Source organism: Panthera onca, chromosome B3, assembly GCF_046562875.1.
Source record: "Panthera onca isolate mPanOnc1 chromosome B3, mPanOnc1 haplotype 2, whole genome shotgun sequence".
In the NCBI taxonomy this organism is placed as follows: Eukaryota; Metazoa; Chordata; class Mammalia; order Carnivora; family Felidae; genus Panthera; species Panthera onca.
In genome coordinates this window covers 24093433-24119717 of record NC_138344.1, presented here as the reverse complement: position 1 = coordinate 24119717, position 26285 = coordinate 24093433, and the positions used below count along the sequence as shown (strand labels likewise).

Sequence of the window (26285 nt, the reverse complement as noted above, 5' to 3'; positions counted from 1 at the left end):
TTACATATTCAGTTTTTAATTTCACAGTTTTTTAATTGAACACCATATTATGTAATCTATTTATGATGGTTAAGTTGAGGCTAAGAAAATTGTTCGGCACTAGATTTCATAATGTTGACATTTAAATCCAATATCATAATCTTGACATTTGATTTTATTCTCTCTTCATTATAGAAGTTAACATTTTTTTTGAATAAGAATCATACATACAGTAACCTATTTAAGGGTTTAAATATATAGAAAAATTTCTATTAGTAGTCCACATTATTTTCTGTATGATGCCTTTAACATTTGTTACAAGTCATTGATGTAGTCATATTGCCAGGAATATTTCTGATTAGCATTAAAGAACGCAGACTTTGAAATCTTGAAAACTAGGTTGACTGGGTTTGAATATTATCTTCATTTTAGAGTAACTTCTCAGTGATGTCAGCTCTGTAGTGGGGATAATACTTCCTCTGAAGGTTTATTGTGAGAAGATTTAGTTAAAATAGATATAACAGTTAAATACCTAAAACAATATATGGGATGTCATAATAGCTTAGTGAATGCAGTGTTATCAGTCAGCAGCAGCAGCATTAATATTGAATGAACTGATACTTGGCAGTTGCACAGGAAAAGCAAAAAGTTTATCTTCGTGAGTTGCATTAATGTATAGTCTGCATTGCAAACCATCTCAACTATATATACCATCTAAAAGTAGGATCATTTAGTACTGGGCATATTCTCCATGATTTATTTTCCTACCTTTTCCCCTCCTCTCTCTTTAGGTTACCTACATCTCATACTTGCTTTAATGTCCTTTTACTGCCGGAATATTCAAGCAAAGAAAAACTTAAAGAAAGATTGTTGAAGGCCATCACTTATGCCAAAGGATTTGGCATGCTGTAAAAAAAAATAAGAAAAAGAAGAAGAAGAAAGAAGAAGAAGAAGAAGAAAAAAAATGAAAAAAGAAAAAAAAAGGAAATTTAAAATTTTAATACATATAACAAGAGGGATAAAATTGGTGGTCATAGTGTCCCAGTACAAAAAGGCTGTAAGATAGTGAACCACAGTAGTCACCTATGTCTGTGCCTCCCTTCTTTATTGGGGATATATGGGCTGGAACAGCAGATTTCAGCTACTTATATGAACAAATCCTTTATTATTATTATTATTATTTTTTTTTTTTTTGGTGTGAAAGTGTTACTTATTCTTTCACTTGTATGTACAGAGAGGTTTTTCTGAATATTTATTTTAAGGGTTAAATCACTTTTGCTTGTGTTTATTACTGCTTGAGGTTGAGCCTTTTTGAGTATTTAAAAAATATATACCAACAAAACTACTCTCCCAAGGAAAATATTCCCACCATTTGTAGACTGTGTAACCTTCAAGTATGTGCTATTTTGTCCCTGTATCTAACTCAAATCAGGAACTGTGCTTTTTTTTTTTTTTTTTTAAACAATTTGCTTTGAAACTTGAAGTCTTGAAAACAGTGTGATGCAATTGCTGCTGTTCTAGTCCCCAAAGAGTTTTCTGTGCAAAATCTTGAAATCAATAAAGATGGAAGGGAGAACTTGGAATGTTTTAACTGCAGCCCTCAGAACTTTACTTTAGAAACAGCACAACAAATTAAAAACAACTCATGCCACAGTATGTCGTCTTCATGTGTCTTGCAATGAACTGTTTCAGTAGCCAATCCTCTTTCTTAGTATATGAAAGGACAGGGATTATTTTGTTGTTGTTGTTGTTGTTGTTGTTGTTGTTGTTGTTGTTATTGTTGTTGTTTTAAGTTTACTGGGGAAAAGTGCATTTGGCCAAAAGAAATGGTAGTCAAGCCTGTTGCAAGAAAGTTAGGAAGTTTGTTGTTTATTATAAACTCAAAGCATGTGAAAGTGCACTTAAAATAAATTTTTTATTAATTACTTATTACCTGCATTTTAAATAGACAATCCAAAGTCTTCCCTTCATGTTGCCATCATCTTGTCTAATCAGCCATTTTATCAAGGCACATGATCAGTGTTGCAACATAATGGAAAGGATGGCTATTGTGCCTTGTTTTACCTAATCATACATTAAGCAGACCTGGAAATGAATGGAACTATTACTCTTAAGTCCTATCTACATTGTATATCCCCAAAGATTAAGTTTTACTTCAAAAAGTAAGTGTTAAATATTACTTTCATGTACTATGGAAAAGTACAAATACGTTTAAATTACTGGAAGTTCAGAAGTAAGTAGTTTCCCCTTTCTAGTCTTCTGTGTCTGTGGTGTTAATTTGTTTTATTGCAATATAAAATAAAAGGATTATGTATTTTTAACTAAGGAGAAACATTGATATATCCTTTTACTACAAGCTACATACAGCTAATGTGCTGAGCTTGTGCTTTGATGATTGTTTTAACAGACTACGATCAGCTGATGATTTGTTTGCAATTGACAGGAAAAATACAGCTTTTCAAATCACTGGAGGGGAAAAAGGATGTCTTTGAGGATTATTTTAATTATTTTAGTAATTGAAACACATCTGTTATGTACCATATTGCTAAATAAAGCGGTAACATTTTTCATCATAATTTAGTGGAAAAAGAAAATAATGCTTTCCATCTTGTGATAAGGTAACGTTTTTGTTTTTTGTTTTTTTCTGGGCCAGCCTTTAGAACACTGTTAAGGTATGTACACTACCTTGATGCAAGGGACTCTCATGCTACTACAGTTATCTTAAAGAGTGTCTCATCCATGTGCTTGTGTATAATGAAAGTGAGAAGGAGAGAAATAAAATACTCTGGGGGCATTTTATAATAAATTCGTGAAGAAATGTGTGCTCTTCAGTTCTCAAATTCTATTATCACAGTATTGAAGTTCTACAATTGTATTAACATATCTGTATGAAGTCTGTGAATGGTAATTGAGTATAGGTTATCAGATATAGAATTCACATCAAATAGACTTTTAACAAACAGTTCAAAATAAACCTACCCTTAAAAATATTCTAAGAGAAAAAGTCATTGGTTGTCCATAGTAGCCTCTCTCACTTGCTTAATAATTATCCTGGGCATGTTACCACTTCTTATCATTGCCTCCTGTTCACTACTGTTTACCAGAATGCCACTGAACAATATCTCAAGGAAGAGGAAAACAGAAATTTTGACTAATGACTACTTACTCTACCCCAAATGTCATATTATTAAAGCACATTTTTGCCTGGACACTCTTACATATTTTGGTTATCTGTCAATCAGCCTACAGTCTCCCAAGAAGTTCTGGGACAAAATGAACCATAAACTAAAATAATTAAATTTCCAAATGGAAACTTTGTGTTTAATATTTTATTATTAGAAAATTCCAAACATGCAATATAAAAATACAACTTGAAGCCAAATTTTCCCGGAGCCTGGCAGCTTCAGCAAATGAGTTAGATTTCCTGACCCTATACTGTATACTACTTTCCTGGGTTGTGGTTAATTGTGTGATAAAATACAATTACAACTTCCCTAGCCTCGTTTGGGGATACAAACTTGTGCAGGAAAGATAAATATCCAAACAAAAAACAACTTGAAAATGAGGCTTCAAACTGAACTGCTGATGTTATTCATTCATAGTTGTGACCTAGCAATGTCATTCCCTTTCCTATAAGAACACAACTGTGCTGGGGTTTTAAGCCCCTTTGGGATTTTTCTCAGTTTCATAGTCTGTTACAGGAAGGACTATTTTCCCGAGGCTACTCTATTTGTAGTCTTGATCCCCTTGCTATCTATCTATCCATCCTGTCATCTATGTATCTATCTAATCTATCTTTTTTTTTTTTTTTTTTTTTTTTACCTTACCACCTTTTTTACCTTCCATAGCTTCTTAAGGAACATCTCTACCCCTCCCACCCCTTCCCTGAGCCACCAAAGAATTCAAAAACAAGCTTCTATTTTACTCCCTCTTGTCTTCCTCTACTCAGTGTCATTAGTCTATAAAGAATTTCTTGCGGAGGACAGAGTGTCAAATGCAAAGTCCCAAAGCTTTTTCCTCTTCCCTGTTCAAATCCAGTAGGTTGGCTTTTGTTAAAAAAAAAACAAAACAAGGGGCGCCTGGGTGGCGCAGTCGGTTAAGCGTCCGACTTCAGCCAGGTCACGATCTCGCGGTCCGTGAGTTCGAGCCCCGCGTCAGGCTCTGGGCTGATGGCTCGGAGCCTGGAGCCTGTTTCCGATTCTGTGTCTCCCTCTCTCTCTGCCCCTCCCCCGTTCATGCTCTGTCTCTCTCTGTCCCAAAAATAAATAAAAAATGTTGAAAAAAAAAAAATTTTAAAAAAAAAAAATAAATAAAAAAAAAAAAACAAAACAAAACACTACTGAAAGATTTTAATGCAAATGTCTGAGAAATGCTGCTAATCCATTTCTGTCATACTGAAAATGCTGTCCTGAAGAATGCTCATAACCTGAATTGCCAGTAAGGGCTCTAATCTTGCCAACAACTTGAACTTAATTAGCCTGTTCTTTGGTTCCTTTTTTTGGTTGGATGTATACTGTCCAGATCTTGGATGGATACTATAATTAAAGTTCTTGTCTTTACTTGCCCAATTCTCTCTGGTCAACCTCAACGACTCCTTAAGATTCTTGCCTAAATCCCTATTTTCTGTTCAGACCCTAGCCCCAGGATTTCTTTCTGGCACCTCAAAGTCAATACCAAAACTTAATCTTACATCTCTACCTACTATTGTTTCTCCCTTTAAAGGGTCATTTTCAACCCAGTCACCAAAATCCTTCATCCCTCAGTTGTCACAGCTTGTATCCATTCTTTTCCCTCCAATCTTCCCAGCTGTTCATTCCTCCATCCTACTTCCTTTCAAGTCCTGGTCCATTGAATCACCTGGTTGGTCTTGGTAGCTTTCTAACCACCCTGACTGTAACCTCTTCCAGTCTTTCATTCTGCTAAAATGCAGTTTTGCTTATTTAAATAACTTCTGCCTCAAAATTTATTCCCTTTAGAAATATTCCTCAAGCTTGGCATCTAAAGCCCTCCATAGACTGAGCCCCACATACTTTTCCACTCTTGCCTTTTATTATGGGCACTTCTCTCCCTGCATCCCCACCCAGCATCTACATTTGTGCCTAATCATTTTTATATTTCTCAAATACCCTTCAAAACCAAAATTTAAAAAGTACCTCACCCATAAAAACTTCATTGACCCCCAAAGTGCTCATGTGACCTCACAGCAGCCCACGCTTTCATGGTAGCACAGCACGGTGGGGCACATTTCTTTTTTGAACAGTGAAGGGAGAATGGAATTTCCCCCCCATAACAATTACCTAGAATGTGTGCCAATTCATGGTAAAGATTATGGGTTTTTGTTTTGTTTTTGTTTTTTTTTTATCATCTCTCCACCAGCTTGTCACTACGTGAATGATTGAAAATGACTCAGCATGCAATAGAATATTCAATGTAGCTTCCTGTTTTTTCACTAAAGGTGGCTTCTGCATCCTTGTCTTCCCACACTTCTCCCCCCAAAAAAAGGCTTTTCTAGGGGTGCCTGGGTGGCTCAGTCAGTTGAGCCTCCTACTTCGGCCAGGTCATGACCTCATCGTTCGTTGAGTTCGAGCCCCACGTCGGGTTCTGTGCTGACAGCTTGGAGCCTGCTTCAGATTCTGTGTCTCCCTCTCAGCTCCCACCCCGCTCACGCTCTGACTCTCGAAAATAAACATTAAAAATAAAAGTTTTTATTTTTGAATATTTTAATGTTTTGTGACTGAAGGACTTTCTCCTTGGGGCAGTGTCTCCCCAGAATCACTGGCTGTGTTTCAACTCATGGAAAGATAAGTTAGTGAGAGGGGGAGGATGAAAAGGACAGATTCCTTGAGAGCAAGAATATGGGACTTTCCCAGCCCTGCCCTTTGGATGTGCTCTGACAACGAGAAGCCTCTGTGCAGCCTTGCTGTGGCCACACTCCTTTCCCAGTGGAGATGGAGGCAGGCATCACATCATCCCACTGTTGCCAGCCCCTCATGTCTATCAAGGAGCAAACTGCCAAATACTATGCATTTATACTAAATGAAGCACCACAATGAATGCCTGTTTTTCCCAGAACCTCATAACCATTACTACAAGTCAACCATCAAGTCAGGATTCTTAAGTGCATTTGAGCAGGATGTGGAATAATTATCCTAGCTATCTTCTGGTCTTTAAGAAACCATAGAAAATGGGATAAGCATGTGACTGGTAGAGGTACACAGCTGTTGAGGGTGCAGCCTTCAGAGTCAAATGACTGGTTCTCAGTCCTGGCCCTGTCCTGCCCTCAGCTTGGATTCTGATATCCAAGCTTACCTCATTGCTGGTTATCAGGATTCAGCAAAGTTGAGATAACAGATGCTAGACAGCCTTATGCAAAACATCCTGAGAGACTGAGATTCTCAATAGTTGCCAATTAAGAGCAGAGTCCATGGAGAAGTTGAAGATAATTTATAGTGAAGATTTCTTTGGCAAGAGTTGACCCTCCCTCATCCAATAAAAGTCACCATTTTAATGTGCGCAATTAGTTGCTTTTAGAATGTTCACAAAATTGTGCAACTATCACCATTTTATACAAAGCATTTTTATCACTGTAAAAAAAATAAAATTCCTGTACCCATTAGGAGTGGCTGTTTATTCTCCCCTCACTACTTCCCCAATCCCACCCCCACCCCCCCACCTCCCACCAAAGCCCCTGGTAACCGCCAATCTTTCTGTCTATAGATTTGCCTACTTGGGACATTTCATGTCAATGGAATCGTGCAATATGTGGCCTTTGTATATGACTTTTTTTCCCACTTAGAACAATGTTTTCAAGGTACATCTATGTTGCAGCATGTATCAGTACTTCATTTCTTTCTATGGCTGAATATTTCATTGTATTTATGTGCCATATTTTGGTCATTCATTTGATGGATATTTGTGTTTCTGCTTTTTGGCTATTATAAATACTACTACTATGAACATTTGTGTACAGGTTTTTATGTGGACCTAAGTTTTTATTTCCCTTGGTTATGTACATAGGAGTGAATTGTGGAGTCATATGCCTACTCCTCTCAAGGAAGTATCAAACTTTTCCAAAGTGGCTGTTAACTATTTCCACCAACTGTGTGTAAGAGTTCCAATTTCTCTATATCCTGGCCAACACTTATTATTGACATTTTGATTCTAGCCATCCTAGTGGGAATGAAGTATTTCATGGTTTTGATTTGCATTTCCCTAATGACTAATAATGTTGAGCATCTTTTCATGTGCTTTTTGGACATTTGTTCATCTTTGGAGAAATGTTTATTCAGATCCTTTGCCCATTTTTTAATTGGGTTCTTTTTATTGCTGAGTTCTTTATTCTAAATGCAAGTCCCTACCCACATAAATTACTTGCAAATATTTTCACCCATTCTTTGGATAGTATTTTCACTTTCTTGATGGCACTCTTTGAAGCAGAAAAATTTTCAATTTTGGTGATGTCCAAATTCTCGTATTTTTTCTTTTGAGACTTGTGCTTTTGGTGTCACATCTTTTTTTTTTTTTTTCTTAATGTTTATTTCTGAGAGAGAGAGACAGAGCATGAGTGGGGGAGGGGCAGACAGAGAGGGAGACAGAATTGGAAGCAGGCTCCAGGCTCAGAGCTGTCAGCATAGAGCCCGAAGCGGGGCTCGAACTCACAAACTATGAGATCATGACCTGAGCCGAAGTCGGTCGCTCAACTGACTGAACCACCCAGGTGCCCCAAGTGTCATATCTTTAAAAAAAAAAAAAAATTACCTAACCCAAGTCATGAAGATTTACACTTGTTTTCCAGTAAGTGTCTTATAGTTTTAGGTCTTTGATCCATTTTTGCATATTGTGCATTGTAGGAATCCACCTTTGTTCTTTGGCTTGTGGATGTCCAGTTGTCCAAGTCCAGTTGAAAAGACTTGTTTCCCTATGATGGTCTTGGCACCATTATTGAGAAATGATTGACCATAAATATAAGACTTTATTTTGTGGGCTTGCATTGTCGTTATGCCAGTGCCACACTGTCTTGATTATTACAGCTTGATTGCTATAGCTAGGTTTTGAATTTGAGATGTGAATCCCCCAACTTTGTTCTTTTTCAAGATCACTTTATTTGAGGTCCCTTGCAGTTCCACATGAATTTTAGAATCAACAAAACACACAGCTGGAATTTTGATAGGGATTGTGCTGTGTTTTATAAGGAATATTGCTATTTTGACAATATAAAGTTTCCCAATCCATGAACATGGGATGTCTCTCCATTTGTTCAGGTCTTTAATTTTTTTCACTGATGTTTCATAGGTTTCAGTGTACAAGTCTGGTCTTCTTTGGATAGATATTTTCCTAAGTTGTTGTTTTTGATGCTATTACTATAAACAATTTTTTTTTCTAAATTTTATTTTTGGTTTGTTCATTGCTAGTATGTAAAATATAATTTTTGTATATTGATCTTGTATTCTGCAGCTTTTCTGTATTTATCTGTTTATTTTATTCCTTAGGAGTTTGTACACACAACATCATGCATCTGTGAATTTAAATAGTTTCACTTCTTCCTTTCCACTTTGGATTCTTTTTGTTTGTTTTTCATACATACATACCCTGACTAGCACTTTTAGAATAACATTAGCTGGAAGTGGCAAGAACAGATGTCTTTGTCTTATTCTTGATTTTAGGAGGAAAACATTCCATCTTTCACCAGTGAGTATGGTGTTAGCTGTGAGTTTCTCATAGATGCTTCAGGTTGACGAAATTTTCTTCTATTCCTAGTTTGTTGAGTGTTTTTATCAAGAAAGGATATTGGATTTTGTCAAATCGTTCTTCTGTATCTAAGGGGGTATATTACATTGATGAATTTTAGTGTATTGAACCCAGCTTGCATTCATGAAATAATCCTACTTGTCCATGGTACATAAACCTTTTTATATGGTCCTGGATTTGTTTTGCTAGTATTTTTTAAGAATATTTACGTCTATGTTAATAAGAAATACTGATCTGTAGTTTTCTTGTTATATCTTTGCCTCGTTTTGATATCAGGGCAATACTTGTTCAAATACAGTTCAGATGAACTGCTTGGAGGCCTTGACCCTGTGATAGATTGGGGGGGACACAAGGATGGTACTTGACTCTTCCTGGAAAGGGTCCTTGGGTAGGATGTGGCTGAAAGGACCTTTAACAACTGAATAAAGGGGTGCCTGGGTTGCTCAGTAGGTTAAGCATCCAACTTTGCTTCATCATGATCTAATAGTTCATGAGTTCGAGCCACGCATCTGGCTCTCTGCTGTCAGCACAGAGCTGGCTTTGGATCCTCTGTCTCCTCTTTCTGCCCCACCCCGCTCATTTGCTTATGCTATCTCTCACAAAAATAAATAAATAAATAAACCAAAAAAAAAAAAAAAGGCACATTCACAAATAATGGGGTTGAAGTGTATGTTTCCCATTTGCTACATGTGGTTATAAGAGATGAGCCATCTTGGAAATCACTTCACCTGCGGACTTCTTGCAGGGGGCCAGGTACCCAACATCTAAGTACCATAAAATACAGAAGTTGTGAGGGGAGGAGAAATGGGAAGCTGCCAGCCTAACTAGAGATTCTCAGTTGGGGTTCCCAGTAGGATATATTTCATGAAGGAAAGCCATTAACCTCACCTCTTCCAACGGCTCAATACCCTATTATAGCTGCACAAAATGGATAAGGCAGAATCATTTTCTCTAATTCCTTCCCTTCTAGAAGGGCTGGAAATAGCTGTAAGTAAGAAGAAGGGTAAGGGGAGGAAGAGAAAAGAATCTGGTTGCTCACACTCTTATCTTCAGGCTTCCCACCTAGAGGAAGGCCTAAGTGAGAATTATGTTTTCAGTTAAGAGAGTTTCACTGGTGTGGACTTAATACCTAGAAATGTAGATGTTTGTTTCTTATCTGATAGTGACCAGAAAAAAAAAAAATTTTTTTTCAGAGCCACCAGAGCCAGAGAGCAGGTTTGCAAAAAAAAAAAAAAAAAAAGTTGTCTTTTGCTGCTCCACTCTCCCCTCCCCTATACACAAATACAGCCCTCATTATTTAAATGAGTCTGTAAATCAGACCTATGGGAAGAACTTGGGACATGTAGGATGATGATAATATTTATGACAAGGAGAGTTTGCTACAGGAGATTTCAAAATCTGCCCCTCATCCTATTCCAACTGAAGTGTGAAGTTTTTTCCTTTCATTAACATTTAACAAATACCAATTGAATACTTGCCACACTGCATGTTTGCTAAAGTGTTAGATTGATTCAAAACTGCTTTGCTCAAAGAGTCTATTATATGGAGATAATTTAATAGATCAGACATATGCAAACCACTAAGGGTTATAAAAGTATGTAAAAATATAATCTTAGCATTCAGATCCAAAACTTTTTCAGATAGGAGATAAGGGTTTAGGACAATCTTAACAGATGTGTAAATGTATACCAGGCAGATAAATAGAGGGTGTTCAATATACCTGAGTATAGGGAATAAGTGTCAAGATGGGATTAGAAAGGGCAATGATAGGTCAGGTCATAGAGGGCCTTGTAAACCATACCAAAGACTTTGGACTTTATTTTACAGACTTTGAGTAGCAAAGATAATCTGTTTTGCATTCTAAAGAACTACCACATTTCTGGTTTAGGTGACTGGGTAGATAGTGGGGTTGTTGGGTTCAAACAAGAGGAGCAGGTTTTGGAGGGAAAGCCAGTACAGTACAGCTGGGTTTAGTTGTTTTAGTTGAAGTGTCTGAAAGATATGCAAGTGGAGTTGTTCAGAGAAAATTCAAAAAATATATGGATCTAGAAAAAAGCCTACACAGGAGATAAAAATGTTGGCTCTTAAGATTACAGTTCATATAGGTCATAGCAGAACCCATAGGTAGGAACCAGAAAAAGGGAATAAAGGGAGGCAAGAAGAACGTGGTCAACATCCCCGGGAAATGGTAGCATTTGAGTTACACATGGAACTTTCAGTAAAGGAAAATTGTCATTATTATTAGTTTGCTTATTGCTATCTGTGCTCCACTAGAAATCAAGCTCTATGAAGGCAGGGACTTTGTCTTATTCATGGTTGTGCCCCCCCATGTCAGTAGCAGAATGTAAACATGATTTATGGAGCTACACACCAACCAGTGTGTCTCAGAAATTCCTTTTCACCCTCCCTTCTGTACCTTTGCACACCACTGGTGGACACCCACCCCTCAATCACAACTCTTCTTACAGATAAATCAGCTAAGTGAAAATATTTCAAAACTTTTGAGAGGTGATGTAATTGATTTTGGACTTTATATATCAATTGTTCACCTTTCAGGACCAATCATTGCCTGACACTGCTAGGTTTCATCTACTCAGTGGGCACAAAAAGGCACTGTAGTGAGATCAAATCTGTTGCTTGAGGCAAATAAGGCAGACTTATCCCAGAGATAACAGCAAGGGCAGGAAGATAATGTTCAAGTACTTCAAGCTAAGATTGAGTAAGACAATCCCAGCTTGCCACAACTCAACAGTGTATACTTGGGCCTGTCAAATGAAGTTATCTTCTTACCTAAAAATGCATTTCAAAATTGCTCCCAGTGTGCTTGCATTCAGCACCCAACCTGGTGAAAATGCCATTTGCCTTCAATATATATTATTAATAGGACTGACATATTTTTCAAATTTAAATTGTGTTCTCCAAAATGTTCATCATCATTCCATAGTGCCTATCACAATGTATTATTTTGTTTGTTTCATTACTGCCTAACTCTGTCCTCAAATTGTAAACTCCAGGACAGTAGAAACATGTCTATTTTGGTTTACTTCAATGTCCAGTACAAAACTATTGAAGGAGTATATGAATGAAATTATATTTGCAAAGTCAAAGGGCCTGATTTGTCAACTGGGCTTCCAGATCTCTACAGAAACTACCAGTAAGGAGCAGTATAAGAATTGTCCCTGGATATGCAGAAGGATCTTGGAGCTCTTCTGGCATTCAGGGGCTCCTCACACTTTCTTTCCATTGTTCAGGGACAGCATAATTCTTATGAATGTAGCTGGTTTGGAAAAGCAGTAAGAGGAAAACCAGTTTGTTTTCCACATATTTCTAAGAAGGTGGTGAGTAAATAGATCATATTTTCCTAAGCGACTTTACTTTTCAGAGAGCTTCTTTATTCCTCTCTATCTCATATCTCCATCTAGACTCCCCACTCTAAAATCACTCTTGTAATCATTTATTTAAGGATGTCTTTTTGTTTCTCGTGATAACCATCTGTGTGTTTTCAATACTTCTACTCAATAACCTATAGAAGAAATTGTTAAAATTCACATTGAAACCACATGAAGTGGAAACAGTCATTTGGAACATCACAGACCATTGCAATGTGTGACAAGAGTAGCCTCTGCCTGTAAATGGGCCTCATTTCAGCCATCTGATTTCACAGGTGACACTAAACCTGTGATTAATTAGTCATATGCTTTATAAAATGAAGTCCACTTTCTTAGATTACTTTTGCTGTCATCATGGGACTTAAATATTTAGGAAATACACAGAAATAACTTAAAGAGAGCCTTACCATTATGGAATTTAAGAAACAACAGATGAACATAGGGAAAGGGAAGGAAAAATAAGATAAAAACAGAGAGGGAGACAAACCATAAGAGACTCTTAAATACAGAGAACAAACTTAGGGATGCTGGAGGGGTGCTGGATGGGGGTATGGGCTAAATGGGTGATAGGCATTGAGGAGGGCATTTGTTGGGATGAGCACTGGGTGTTACAAAAGGAAAAAAAAACATTTAAATGTAAAATTCTCACTTTATGTATTTATCTCATTACTATCTAATTGATTATTAAAAACTTTTAACTGCCTTATGTTACCTCAGCAAAAAGTCTGAAATATTAACAGACCACTTGGAAAGACCACTGGAGGGACAAGACATTTTATTTTGCTCAAGGGCAGTCATTCAGAATCTGTTTTTGTAACAAAGTATTTTGCATTGTGGAAGTTTAGGGGTTAAAATGACCTAAAAGATCATATTACCTAACCCTCATTTTATAGATGAGGAAACATGTCAAACTGTGAAGCACTTTGCCCAAGATTACTCTGGCCATTGTATTCATGTAAATGAAGGTAGAAACCAGGCTCTGCCTCCCACTCCATGCTCCTTCCACATTATCAAGCCAGTTAACTTCAACTTGCTTCAGTCAGTACTGTCTTTGTTTAACTAAATGTAAGGAGGCTCCCCATAAGAGATTTCTCCCCATAAGAAAAAGATCTCTCCTAGTTTTCAAGCCAACTAGTGTTCATTTGTTTGTTTTTATTGTGAAAATGTCAGAAATTAGAGTGAAGTTTCCATTCCCACTCCCTCCTCATGCCACTGAAGGAACAAATTTGCTAACATTTCCCAAATTATTGTCTTTTACTCTTTTTACAGTAAAAATAATATTGGCAAAAAGTTTCCCAGAATCATGTTCCTTTTGGATATTACTCATTGAAAAGTGTTATTTGGTGTAGAGATGAAGGCTGGTGTGGAAAGTTCAAGATGCCCTGCTCCCAGTGCAGCCTGCCCATCATTTGCTGCCTGTGGGCTATGTTTGTCTCTGTGTCTCCAATTTAAGGGCTACAAGGGCCAGTTGTGATCCAGGTCCACTTTCTTACTGTTAAATCCTGTCTTGATGTCATGGTTTTATAGAAGAGGAAAAGCATTTTGTCTCTGAGTTCAGAAGCAGTTTGAGGTCAGGAGTAAGATTTTTTTTGTTGTTGTTAAGTTTTTGCTGAATGATAAATGGGTAGAAAGGGGAAGGGTACCTTTGGGAAAAAAAATGTTTGCTTTAATGAGGGAATTGCTTCCAATTTGTTTTCTGATCTCTTCAAGAATGATTTTCTGCTCTCTTCCTGCACCATGCATTCTGATTACTGGATCATGCAGTACTCCCTCACTTCCTGTTTCCAAGGGACTGCTAGAAGAATAATCTTGAAAAAGAAAATGTGTAGGCTGCAGCAGACTTTGGATTCTGTTCTCCAGAGACTTAGCTCTTTCATTCATCAGAAACTCTTGCCTTAAGAGGATTTGGATCTCGGTCAGCAGTGCTGACCACTTCTTGGCCATGAGGATTGTTCCTGGGTCTTGGAATTTTCTCATTGGGGTGTTCCACACTTCTGTCTCCATACACTATGTATTTAAGAAGCTTGCCTTTTGATTTCCTGACATTAGCTGGATCTTGGAGATGACTCTGCACAATGCTTGATGTCCTGCTGGAGAAGTCCCTCATCATTCCTTCCCCCTCCAGGGGTGGCCTGCTGTCTAAGGGAAGCTTTCTCTGCCTTGCTTCCTGCTGTGGGCTACCCAGAGACTCTAAAGATAAAACCAGAGCTGGCTTGCCCTCCTTTCTGGAAGGAGACCTACTGATTTTTACAGTTGCCCTTACACTCTCTTTCTTGGAGTCTGCCTTTAAAGTCACCCTGGAAGCTGGCTGGGCCTCCACCTTCTTCATCAGAATACTGCTGAGGGGTGGGTAGAGCATGTTTTTGTCCAGACTGAGTCTGAAGAGCATCTTGTTCTTCTTCCACCCTCTCTTATTCTGGACTATTGCCTTCACTGCTGCCTCACTCTCATCCACCAAGGTAGAGGTGTAGTTGGACAACATGTACTTGGAGGTGAGCCGTTTGGCCAGGTCCTTGTTGCCCAGCAACTGGGCATGTGCCAGCTCTGACCTTTGGAGCTTCAAATGACATTGTTTATAAAAGACTTTCTGCTCCATTACCTGGGCATTAGCTTCGTATTTCTTCATGAACTCCAGAAAACTGAGTTTCTTTTTCAACAAATTCTCTTCTTTCCAGTTGAAAGACAGAATTGAGCAGGACTTCTCTCTTTCCATAAGCTTTATGTTCTCTCCAACTGTGGAATAGTGTTTGTTTCCCTGATTGCTGATGCTGTCCAACAAGTTCTAACAGTCGCTCTGCTGGTGGTTTCTCCATAAGATACCCAGTTGGACTTGGGGATCAGACATTTCTCAGTCCATCGGGGACCTGGCAGCCAATATTCTGTCAGCAGATCTGTGAGGGTGCTTAGTGACAAGTGGGCACTATGATCAAAGGGTTCTATTCTGGGTTTCGGTGTTTGTTGTTAACTCCATAGGTCATCAGGGTACACAGTCTGGTGGTCAACGCTCTTCCTAAGAACAGAGATTCTGGGAAACTTATTCATCAGTCTGTTTACTGCAAGCTCAGCTTCCACCTAAGAACTGTTCCTTTTCTAAGGGGCTGGGGGCTTGAAGGCCATCTGCTCTGTCTCTGTCTGATTGGACTGCATTGACAGGGGCAGGGCTGAATGTGTTTACTTTTTAGTAACTTAAAGATGTTAGAGATTGTTTAAATTTAGTTCCCTCTATCTCCCTGACAGGTAGGGAATGGCCAGTAGGGAAGTTTTTAATAAGATTATTAACAGAGATATGAGATTTAGAAGTATCATCTAATAGGAGAATGTTTATGTAAGTAAGTGAAAAAGGTACTTTATATAGTCTTATTATGTGAACCTCTCAAGATGGAAGTGATCAGTTGGTTGAAATTGGACACCTTCATTAATTGTGATATAGAAGATTTTTTTTCAAAGATGAGACCTCCCAACAGCCAAACAAAAAAGGGGGGGAAGTATGGGAGAAGTGGAGAAGGAAGAAGAGAAAATATAAATGAGGATACTCTTCTTGAAGGCACATCAACTATTAACAGTCTGCACCTAGATGCTGAGCTCAAAAGATGTGGTCTTAACTGGATGTTAGACTTTCTCTAGACAGCCTCAGACAGGGTGACAGTAGGGTGGGCCACAGAATCCCCTAGATAGTGCTGGTGACAGCTTGCAGAAGCCCTAAAATTTCAACCCCAGCTCTTATGCCTCAAACCATAGCCCCCTTTACATAAGTACCTTCAGATAAGCTGCTACATTTGTTCTACCAGGAATTTAATGTGTTTGTGACCCAGCCACTTTGCAACTCAAGACTGTTACTTGTGAAGATTTCTTTCTTTCCTTCCTTCCTTCCTTCCTTCCTTCCTTCCTTCCTTCCCTTCCCCCTTCCCTTTCCCTCCCCTCCTCCTCCTTCTTCTTCTTCTTCTTCTTCTTCTTCTTCTTCTTCTTCTTCATGACTGACCTTTTAACAACTATAATCTTCCTCTTCTTAGGTCCATTAATTGTCACCCATATAGTATGTAAATTATCCGTAAAAATATCCGTAAAATAATGTAAATTATTCTGTTTATTCCTATCCCTTTTATTCCTGTTTTCCAGGTCATTCTCAACTCTCCTCAAGAAATCAGACCCTGAGGTGCCCTGGGTGGCTCAGTCAGTTAAGCAACTGACTCTTGATTTTGGCTCAGGTCGTGGTTTCCAGTCCTGCATTGGGCCCCACACTGACAGTGCAAAGCCTGCTTGGTATTCTGTGTCTCTCCCTTTCTCTCTGCCCACCCACCCCCCATCTCTCAAAATTAATAAAAACTTTTAAAAAAATGTAAAAAGCAGACCCCAACTTCTTTTATCTAAACATTGTATTCCTAAAATAGTATGGAGTCTTCCTTTAGCCCAAGAAACCTTCTTGCAATCTTAAACTCTCCTGTTTGTTCTCCTTCCTTAACAGTTATTGATTTGCCAAACCCTACTGTGTAAAAACACAAAGCTTTGATAGCTCCTTCACATACTTGGACCTCATCTTTTGCTTACATTTAGAGTAAAAGTGGTATTTATATTAGTAAAATGAAATATATAAAAGTGGCTTTTAAATTAGAAAATATTATATAAATCTAAATGAGTTTTTGCAAATCCAGATTGCTCTCAAACATCATACCACCTGTGTCCACTGAATGGCTACATGCAGTTTGGAGGCCTGACCCAAAAACTGTGTCCAGCCCCGAGGATAGGCAGGTTTGTCTAAGCCAATCAGGATAATGCAAAACCTGCCTTGCCACAGTGATTGATTTGAGTCTGGGCTGGCCAAAACTACTGTGAGACTGTAAGATATGGCAGGATGTTTACTATGACTTGGGGGAAAGTATGCTTGCTCCTATATGAGTTTTGGGAAGCAACACTCTACCTAAACAAGGAAACTTGTTGCTCTAGTTTCTTTTGTCTCCACTTTCTACTGTCAGCCTTCTTACCACCAAGGGCATCCAGCCTTAGTATAATGCTGACCCATGGATAGCTTTGTGGAGGGACAGAACCCAGATTTTAAATCACATGTTTGAGCCATATCATCAAATTGTCCAAGAAGTTGTCAGCTAATAGTATCTTCACTGATAAATTCCTGTAACTGACATAAGAAAATTGTACTTATTAGCAAAGTATCAGAATTCCTTTGAAGGGAGAAGTGGCTTTGTGAAACTTCTATTGATCCCTGCACACTATACTGGAGGATCCCTCTTTGACCTCACCAACCTTAAATAGCAGGATAACCATCAGAATGGCTTAGGCAGTTTGGTTGTCTATACTGCAACTGGTAAAGGGGCTGAATTTACCCAGTTATGTCTTCCCCTCCCTCCTCATGGTAGTTTCTCTTAGTCTGAGCCCGTACAGTTCAGGTCAGAAATGCTAGTTTGTTTTACAGTCAATAGAGCCTAGCACTGTGCTTTAAAACATACAAGGATAATCTCCAAAATTTGACAATGTGACATCAACAAACTGGAATAGATGTTAGATGTAAACAACCATAGCAGCAGAAAAACCATCTGCACCTGAAACCCTGCCTTTCATTATAGAGGTGTGCATATAATAATTTTACTATTATTATATTATATTATAAGGGATCTAAGAGATTATTAGTTCAACATACTATTATATAAGGATTAACTCTGCAATGATTTGCCAACTTTGGAAAAGAGAAGAAAGGGCCAAAAAGCTCTTCGTGGAGGTCAGCACCAGCAAAATGTGGAACTGCACCAAGTTCTAGATGAATAACCAATAGTACTGTCCCACTGTGATTATGGTAATAACATTTACACTTAACATTGACATAGCATACCAATCTATGTTATTTTTTCCTAGAGTCATAGTATTGTTAGCTCAGAGAATCAGATCACTACACCCTTAAGGTCCATGAAGTATACACTTTGAAATTACAGTTTAGTTCAGTGACTACAGACACCTTAATCTCATGTTGATGTTTTCTTAAATAACATTAAGAAATATTACCTATGTTGGGAACCTCAAAGACATCTCCAACTCTTTGTTTCTGACTTTTCATATCTAGTTGTCCCCGAAGTCTTATACATATATAATATCTCAGAAATGATCTTCACATCATTTCTTCTCTTTGGCCACTACTCCAGTTATCTCTCACATAGACTAAGAGGGCTTTGTGACCCTATCCTGCTTCTGGGACCTAGGACCTGAGTGCCACAGTAAGACCACCCTTGATATTTCACCTCCATGTAGACTTTAGAAATATGGAAATGATATTACCTTAACAAGGGGTGCCTGGGTGGCTCAGTCAGTTAAGCATCTGACTTTGGCTCAGGTCATGATCTCACAGTTTGTGAGTTCGAGCCCTGCATCAGGTGAGCTTGAGCCCCTCTTCAGTTGAACACGAGTCCCACTTTGGGTGAGCCCTGCTTCTCTCTGTCTCTCGCTCTGTCTGCCCTTTGCTCACTTGCACCCTCTTTCCTTCTCTCAAAGCAAAACTTTACCTTAACAAGGCAGGATGCCCAGGCCTATAACCTGACACAATACCCTGACCCTTCTGTTAAAGCCTGTATCAATTAAAAGAATTGAGCAGTCTCAGAAATCTCTACAGAAGTACTGAAAAAGTCTAGCCCTGGGAGAATCCACTGACCAATAGGACAAGCTCATACCTATGAAGGACATAGCCCATCAATGCAGGAAATATATTCCTATATGGAACTGGTACTTTGAGTTAATAATACCTGATGGCATCAGGCACTAGGATCTTCTGACTCACTCCTTTATACTGTAACTTCTTCAGTCTGTGGTATGTTTAATGTGAATTCTGATCCCATAAAAGCTGAGAACTTCCTTGTGGGTTACTCCTTACATTATTCAGTTTCTGAGATTACAGAATATAAAAATAGGAGAGGCTTCTGGGTGTCACAGAGCCCAAATGATGAGGAGTCTGAAGGCCAGAGATGATATGGGAATTGTCAAGTTTTCATAGAGAGCTAGACCCAGGGATCAAATCTGGGACACCCATTCCAGGACTCTTTGTACTACACTGGGTTGCCTCTGCCTATAACCTTGGTGGGGTGATAGCTAACAAAGGGCAAGGCTGAGGAGTGCTCTTTGTGAACACAGCAGCAGAGAGCTTTCATGTCCCCTTCATTCAAACTGAATGGGCATGTTTTTTCCCTTTCACCATTTGCACAGGTGTTGCCTACTGTAGAGGGGAGTGGGCTTCTCCCCTGCTACCCCTTCTCTTGATGGACAAGTAGAGCCCTTTCTTTCAAACCACTTTTAGAGCATAAGCCAAATCAAAGTTTGTTTGAAAGCCATTTCAAAGACACAGGCAAGTCCTGTGTCTGAGGCTCCAAATGAGACCTGCAGCAATGCACAGGCCAAGATGGAAGGGTCATTGCTTATGGGGCTTTCTTTTCACAAGATACAGTGTGGGTCCCCCCCACTCCATTTCTCTGGAGTATGCCTAGGAGTGGATTGTATGACGTATGATAACTATGTTCAGCCTTACTGAAGTTGGAAAACTTATATTTTCCAAAGTGCTGCACCATTTTAGAGTCCCACCAGTGGTATATGAATGTCTGATTTCTCCACATACATCCTCACCAACACTTATTATTATCTGCCTTTTTGATGATAGTAAGAGCCAAGTGGTATCTCATGGCTTCAATTTTAATTTCCCAGGTGCCTAATAATGTCAAGCATCTTTTTATGTACTTATTTTTCATTAGTATAAAAAAGCGATGTAAGAATTATCATACAAGGACATTAAAAACAGTTATTATAACTGTATTTCATAAGTTCAAAAGTAAAGACATGGAAGATATTTTTAAAAGGACTTGAAACTTCTAGAGATTAAAACAATAATGTTTGAAATGAAAAATGTGATTAACAGGATATTAGATATTGCAAAATAAAATATTGATAAATTTGAAGTTGTAGCAGTAGAAATTATCCAAAAAGAAAGAAAGAAAGCAAGAAAGCAAGAAAGCAAGAAAGCAAGAAAGAAAGAGAGAAAGAGAGAAAGAAAGAAAGAGTGAGCTATGGAATAACTTCAATCAGCCTAGTATGGGTAGATGTAAAGTAGAGTTCCCTAAGGACAGGAAAGGCAAAGGGAAAAAAAAAAAAATATTTAAATAAATAATAGCCAGAGATTTCCAAATCTGATTTTTAAAAGCTCCTAAATTCACAGAATCAAAAATATCACTGAACTCTACATACAAGAAAGAAATAATACCAAAACACATAATAATGAAATGGCTCAAAAACAGTGATAAAGAGAAAAAATCTTATGCATAGCTTTCAGGCAGAAAGTACATATCAGGTAGGAATATGGATATACAACAGAATGAAGAGCATCAAAACTGACAACTACTTGAGTAAATGTATAAGATTGTTTCTTATTTAAATCTCTTTAAATGACTACTGACTTTTCAAACATAACTGATGTATTGTGGAGTTTATAACATAAGTGTAAATCAAATTATGCAAATTATAAACTAAAGGCCAGACAGAAGAAATGGAATATAGTATTATAAGGTTTTTAAACTGTACACATTCTTAAACCATACTGTGATAAAGATGTATACTATAAACTCTAAAGCAACCGTTAAATTAACAAAACAGAGTTGGAACTAATAAGCCAACAAAGGACATAAAATAGAGTTGTATAAATCATTTATTACAGGTTGAATTGTATTCCCCAAAAGGATATGTTGAAGTCTTAATCCCTGATAATTGTGAAAGTGATCTTTGCAGATATAATCAACTTAAAGTGAGATTCATTAAGTTGGAACTGAATTCAATATGACTGGTATCCTTATTAGAAGAGGAAAACAGAGACACACAATGAGAAGATGGCCATGTAATGATGAAGGCAGAGATTGGAGAAATACATCTAAAAGCCAAAGAATGCCATGGATTCCTGAAAAACATCAGAAGCTAGAAGAGAAAAGGAAAATTCTGTCCTATAGGTTTCAGAGAGAACATGGCTTTGCTGACATTTTTATTTCATATGACTAGCCTCCAAAACTATGAGACAATGAATTTCTATTGTTTTAAGCTATTCTGTTTGCAGTATTTTCTTACCACAGCTCTAGGAAACTAATAAACAATCCAAAAGAAAGTGAGAAAGGGAAAAAAAAACTGATGAGACAAGTGGAAACCAAATAACTGGAGGATTGATTTAATATTAGACATGACAATAATCATATTAAATATAAATCATATAAAAACTGCAATGAAAAGACAGAGAAGATCAGATTAGATTACAAAAAAAAGACCCAACCAACCATATGCATTCAACAAGAAATGAACTTTAAATCTAAAGACACAAATAGGTTAAAAGTAAAAAGATGGAAACAGATATACCATGCTTAACACCAATCAAAGAAATCTGGAATGACTATTTTAATACCCACAAAGTATGTTTCAGAGCCAAAAATATTAGTAAAGATAATAAAGTTTACCTTGGAAATGTAAAGGAACCAATTTAACATGTGGCCTAACAATCTGAAGTGCTTTTTCACCAAACTGATCTTCAAAATACTTGAAGTGAAAATTGATAGAAATACAAGGAAAAATACAAATCCACATTTAAAGTCAGAGATTTTAATAAATCTCTTTCAATTATTGATAGACTAAATGGGCATAAAATCAGCAATTGAACAATACTATTAATCACCTTTACTTAAGTTAAATTCCTAAAACACTCCATACAACATCAGCAGAATACACATAATTTTTTTTTTTAATTTTTAAATTTAAATTCTAGTTAGTTAACATATAGTGTAAAATTGCTTTCAGGAGTAGAATTTAGTGATTCATCACTTACATGTAACACCCCGTGCTTAACACAAGTGCCCTCCTTAATACCCATCACCCATTTAGCCCATTCTCCACCCACCTCCCCTTCCAGCAACCCTCAGTTTGTTCTCTATAGGTAAGAGTCTTTTATGATTTACTTCCCTTTTTCCCCTTCCCCTATTTTCATCTGTTTTGTTTCTTAAATCCCACATATGAGTGAAATAATAGGCTAATAATCTTTCTCTGACTGACTTATTTCACTTAACATAATATACTCTAGCTCCATTCACATCATTGCAACTAGTAAGATTTCATTCCTTTTGATGGCTGAGTAATATTCCATTGTATGTGTATGTGTATATTCATTACATTCATTAGCCAATGAACATTTAGGTTCTTTCCATAGTTTGGATACTGTTAATAATGCTGTTGTACCCATTGGGGTGCATGTACCCTTTCGAATCTGTATTTTTGTATCCTTTGTGTAAATACCTAGTAATGCAAATGCTGCATTGTAGGGTAGTTCTATTTTTCACTTTTTAAGGAACCTCCATACTGTTTTCCAGAGTGGCTGCATCCCACCAAGAGCACAAGAGGGTTCCCCTTTCTCTGCATCCTTGCTGACACTTGGTGTTTCTTGTGTTGTTAATTTTAGCCATTCTGACAGGTGTGTGGTGGTATCTTGTAGTTCTGATTTGTATTTACCTAATGGTGAGTGATGTTGAGCATTTTTTCATGTGTGTCTTAGTCATCTGCATGTATTTTTTGGAAAAGTGTCTATTCATATCTTTGGCCCATTTCTTAACTGGAATATTTGGGTTTTGGGTGTTGAGTTTGATAAGTTTTTATAGACTTTGGATACCCTTTATCAGCTATGTCATTTGCAAATATTTTCTCCTATTCCATAGCTTGTCTTTTAGTTTTGTTGATTGTTTTCTTCAACCGTGCAGAAGCTTTTTATCTTGCTGAAGTCCCAATAGTTCATTTTTTATTTTGTTTTCCTTGCCTCAGGAGACATATCTAGTAGCAAGTTGCTATGGCCAATGTCAAAGAAGTTACTGCCTGGATTTTGGTATTTTTCTGTCTCACATTTATGTCTTTCATCCATTTTGAATTTATTTTTATGTATGGAGTAAGACAGTGGCCTAGTTTCATTCTTCCTCATGTTGCAGTCCAGTTTTCTCAACACCATTTGTTGAAGAAACTGTCTTATTTTCATCGGATATTCTTTCTTCATTGTTGAAGATGAGTTCACGATATACTTGTGGGTTCATTTCTGGGTTTTCTATTTTGTTCCATTGATCTGTGTATCTGTTTTTGTATCAGTACCATACTGTCTTGATGATTACAGCTTTGTAATATAACTCAAAACCCAGAATTGTGATGCCTCCAGATTTACTTTTCATTCTCAGGATTGCTTTGGCTATTTAGGGTCTTTTGTGGTTCCATGAAAAGTTTAGGATTGTTTGTCCTAGCACTGTGAAAAACTCGTGGTATTGCATTAAATGTGTGGATTGCTTTGGGAAGTATATATATTTTAACAATATTTGTTATTCCAATCCATGAGAATGGACTGTTTTTCCATTTATTTGTACCATCTTCAAGTTTTTCATCATTGTTTTATAGTTTTCATAGTACTAATCTTTTACCTTTTTGGTTAGGTTTATTTCTAAGTATCTTATGGGTTTTGGTACAATTGTAAATGGGATTGATTTCTTGATTTCTTTTTCTGTTGCTTCATTATTGGTGTATAGAAATGCAATAGATTTCTGTACATTGATTTTTATATCCTGTGACTGCTGAAGTCATGTATAGTTCTATCATTTCTTTTTGTGGTGTTCTTTGGGTTTTCTACATAGAGTGTCATGTCGTGTGCAAATAGTGAAAGTTTGACTTCCTTGCCGATTTGGATGCCTTTTATTTCTTTTTGTTGTCTGATTGCTTAGGCTAGGACTTCCAGGACTATGTTAAATAGTAATGATGAGAGTGGACATCCCTGTCTTGTTCCAGACCATAGAGGAAAAGCTTTCAGTTTTTTTTTCCATTGAGGGTGATATTAACTATGGGTCTTTCATATACGGCCTTTATGGTGTATGAGGTATGTTCCATCTATTCCTACTTTCTTGAGGGTTTTTATCAAGAATTTATGGTGTATTCTTCAGATGCTTTTTCTGCTCTGTTGACAGGATCATATTGTTCTTATCCTTTCTTTTATTAATGTGTTGTATCATGTTGATTGATCTGTGAATACTGAGCCACGTTTGCAGCCCAGGAATAAATCCCACTCGATCATGGTGAATAATTCTTTTAATGTATTGTTGGATTCAATTTGCTAGTATCTTGTTGAGAAGTTTTCATCCATGTTCACCAGGGATATTGGCCTGTAATTCTTCTTTTTGATGGGAACTTTGTCTGATTTTGGAATCAGGGTAATGCTGGCCTTGTAGAATGAGTTTGGAAGTTTTCCTTCCATTGTTATTTTTTGGAAGAGTTTAAGAAGAACAGGTTTTAACTCTTCTTTAAATGTCTGGCAGAATTCCCCTGGGAAGCCATCTGGCCCTGGACTTTCGTTTGTTGGGAGATTTTTAATTACGGATTCAATTTCTTTACTGGTTATGAGTCTGTGTCAATTATCTATTTCTTCCCGTTTCAGTTTTGGTAGTTTGTATGTTTCTAGGGATTTGTTCATTTCTTCTAGATTGCCCAGTTTGTTAGCATATAATTTTTCATAATATTCTCTTATAATTGTTTTTATTTATGTGGTGTTGGTTGTGATTTCTCCTCTTTCATTTGTTATTTTATTTATTTGGTTCCTTTCTCTTTTCTTTTTGATAGGTCTGGCTAGATTTTTATCATTTATATTAATTCTTTCAAAGAACCAGCTGTTAGTTTCATTGATCTGTTCTAGTGTGTTTTGTATCTATATCATTTATTTCTGCTCTAATGTTATAATTTCCCCTATTCTGCTTTCAACTTCATTTGGTCACACACAGGCAGAGTCAAGAAACATGCTCCGGAAAGATCTTGTTTTACCTCAGCTAACCCCTAAACTCAGAGCATATCCAGGTACTCAGTAAATGACTTCTCTGACATAGAAACAGTCTACAAAGACTGGGAATGCTGAGTGTTTTTGCAATTTCCAATTTTCAGCAACAACAAAATCACAAGACATACATACAAAGAAACAGCAAAATATGGACAATTAAACAGAAGAAAGTAAATTTGGCAGAAACTATATCTGAAGCAGCACAGACAATGAACATGCTAAATAAAGATTTTAAAAGAATTATCTTAAATATGTTCAAATAGTTCAAGGAAAACACAGACCAAAAAATAAACAAATAAAAGAAATCGGGAACATTATATATGAACAAAGTGAGAGTATCAACAGAGATAGAAATTATAGGGACTAAACAGAAATTCTGGAGCTGAAAAATACAATAAGTGAATTAAAAATTTTAATAGAGGGTTCAACAGCAGATTTGAGCAAGCAGAAGAATAAATTAGAAAAAATGAAGAGAGGACAAGTTAAATGATCAAACTGAGAGAAAAATATTGAAAAAAAGTGAAGAGAGCCTAAAGGACATATGAGCCATTATCATGTAAACCAATATAGGCATTGTAGAGATCCCAGATGGTGAAGGGAAATATTATTAAAAGATAATGTCTGAAAATTATCCAAACTTGTTGAAAGACATGAATGTATAAAATCTAAAAAACTCAACAAACTGTATGCAAGATGCATCCAAAGAAAGAGACCAACAATAAGGCGCATTATAATCTGTCAAAAAGCAGACAGAATTTTGAAAGCAGCAAGAGAGAAGCAACTTATCATATACAACGGATCTTCAGTGAGATTATAAGCTGAATTCTTTCAACAAAAATCTTGGTAACTAGATGGCAGTAGGATGATGTATTTATAAATGTGAAAGAAAAACATCTGTCAACTAATATTTCTATAACCAGCAAAACTGCCCTTCAAAAATGGAGAGATTAAAGCATTCCCAAATAAACAAAAGCTCAGAGATTTTATTATCACTCAACTTGTCCTACAATAACTGCTAAAAGGAGTATGTCAGGTTGAAATAGAAGGACACAAGACCGTATTTTAAACTTTTATGAAGATAAAATATTTCTGGTAAAGGTAAATACATGCACAAATATAAAAATATCTATTCAGAATATTTAAAAAAATTTAATAATTCTATAATAATGACAACTCAAATAATGACCAAAGTATTTAAGTAGATTTCTCCAAACCAAGTATACAAATGGCCAATAGCCACATGAATAGATGCTCACCATCATTTTCATTAGAATGTAAATCAAAACCACAATATTCCACTTCACACCCACAAG

General features: G+C 37.0%; 2 protein-coding genes across 11 annotated transcripts in view; one reads left to right on the top strand and one right to left on the bottom strand.

Annotated features, from left to right (window-relative positions):
- UBE3A (ubiquitin protein ligase E3A) overlaps nucleotides 1–4051 on the top strand; it is a 93927-nt gene extending 89876 nt beyond the window's left edge. For all 10 annotated transcript variants that reach the window (XM_060617905.3, XM_060617908.3, XM_060617899.3 and 7 more), the window contains one exon: nucleotides 771–4051. In XM_060617905.3, coding sequence (XP_060473888.1) covers nucleotides 771–891 — 121 coding nt within the window. In that variant the 3' untranslated portion in view covers nucleotides 892–4051. The remainder of the gene's footprint in view (nucleotides 1–770) is intronic.
- The window catches only part of LOC132668827 (uncharacterized), a 130209-nt gene that overhangs the window by 24255 nt on the left and 79669 nt on the right, over nucleotides 1–26285 (bottom strand). The gene's annotated exons all lie outside the window — the stretch shown is intronic.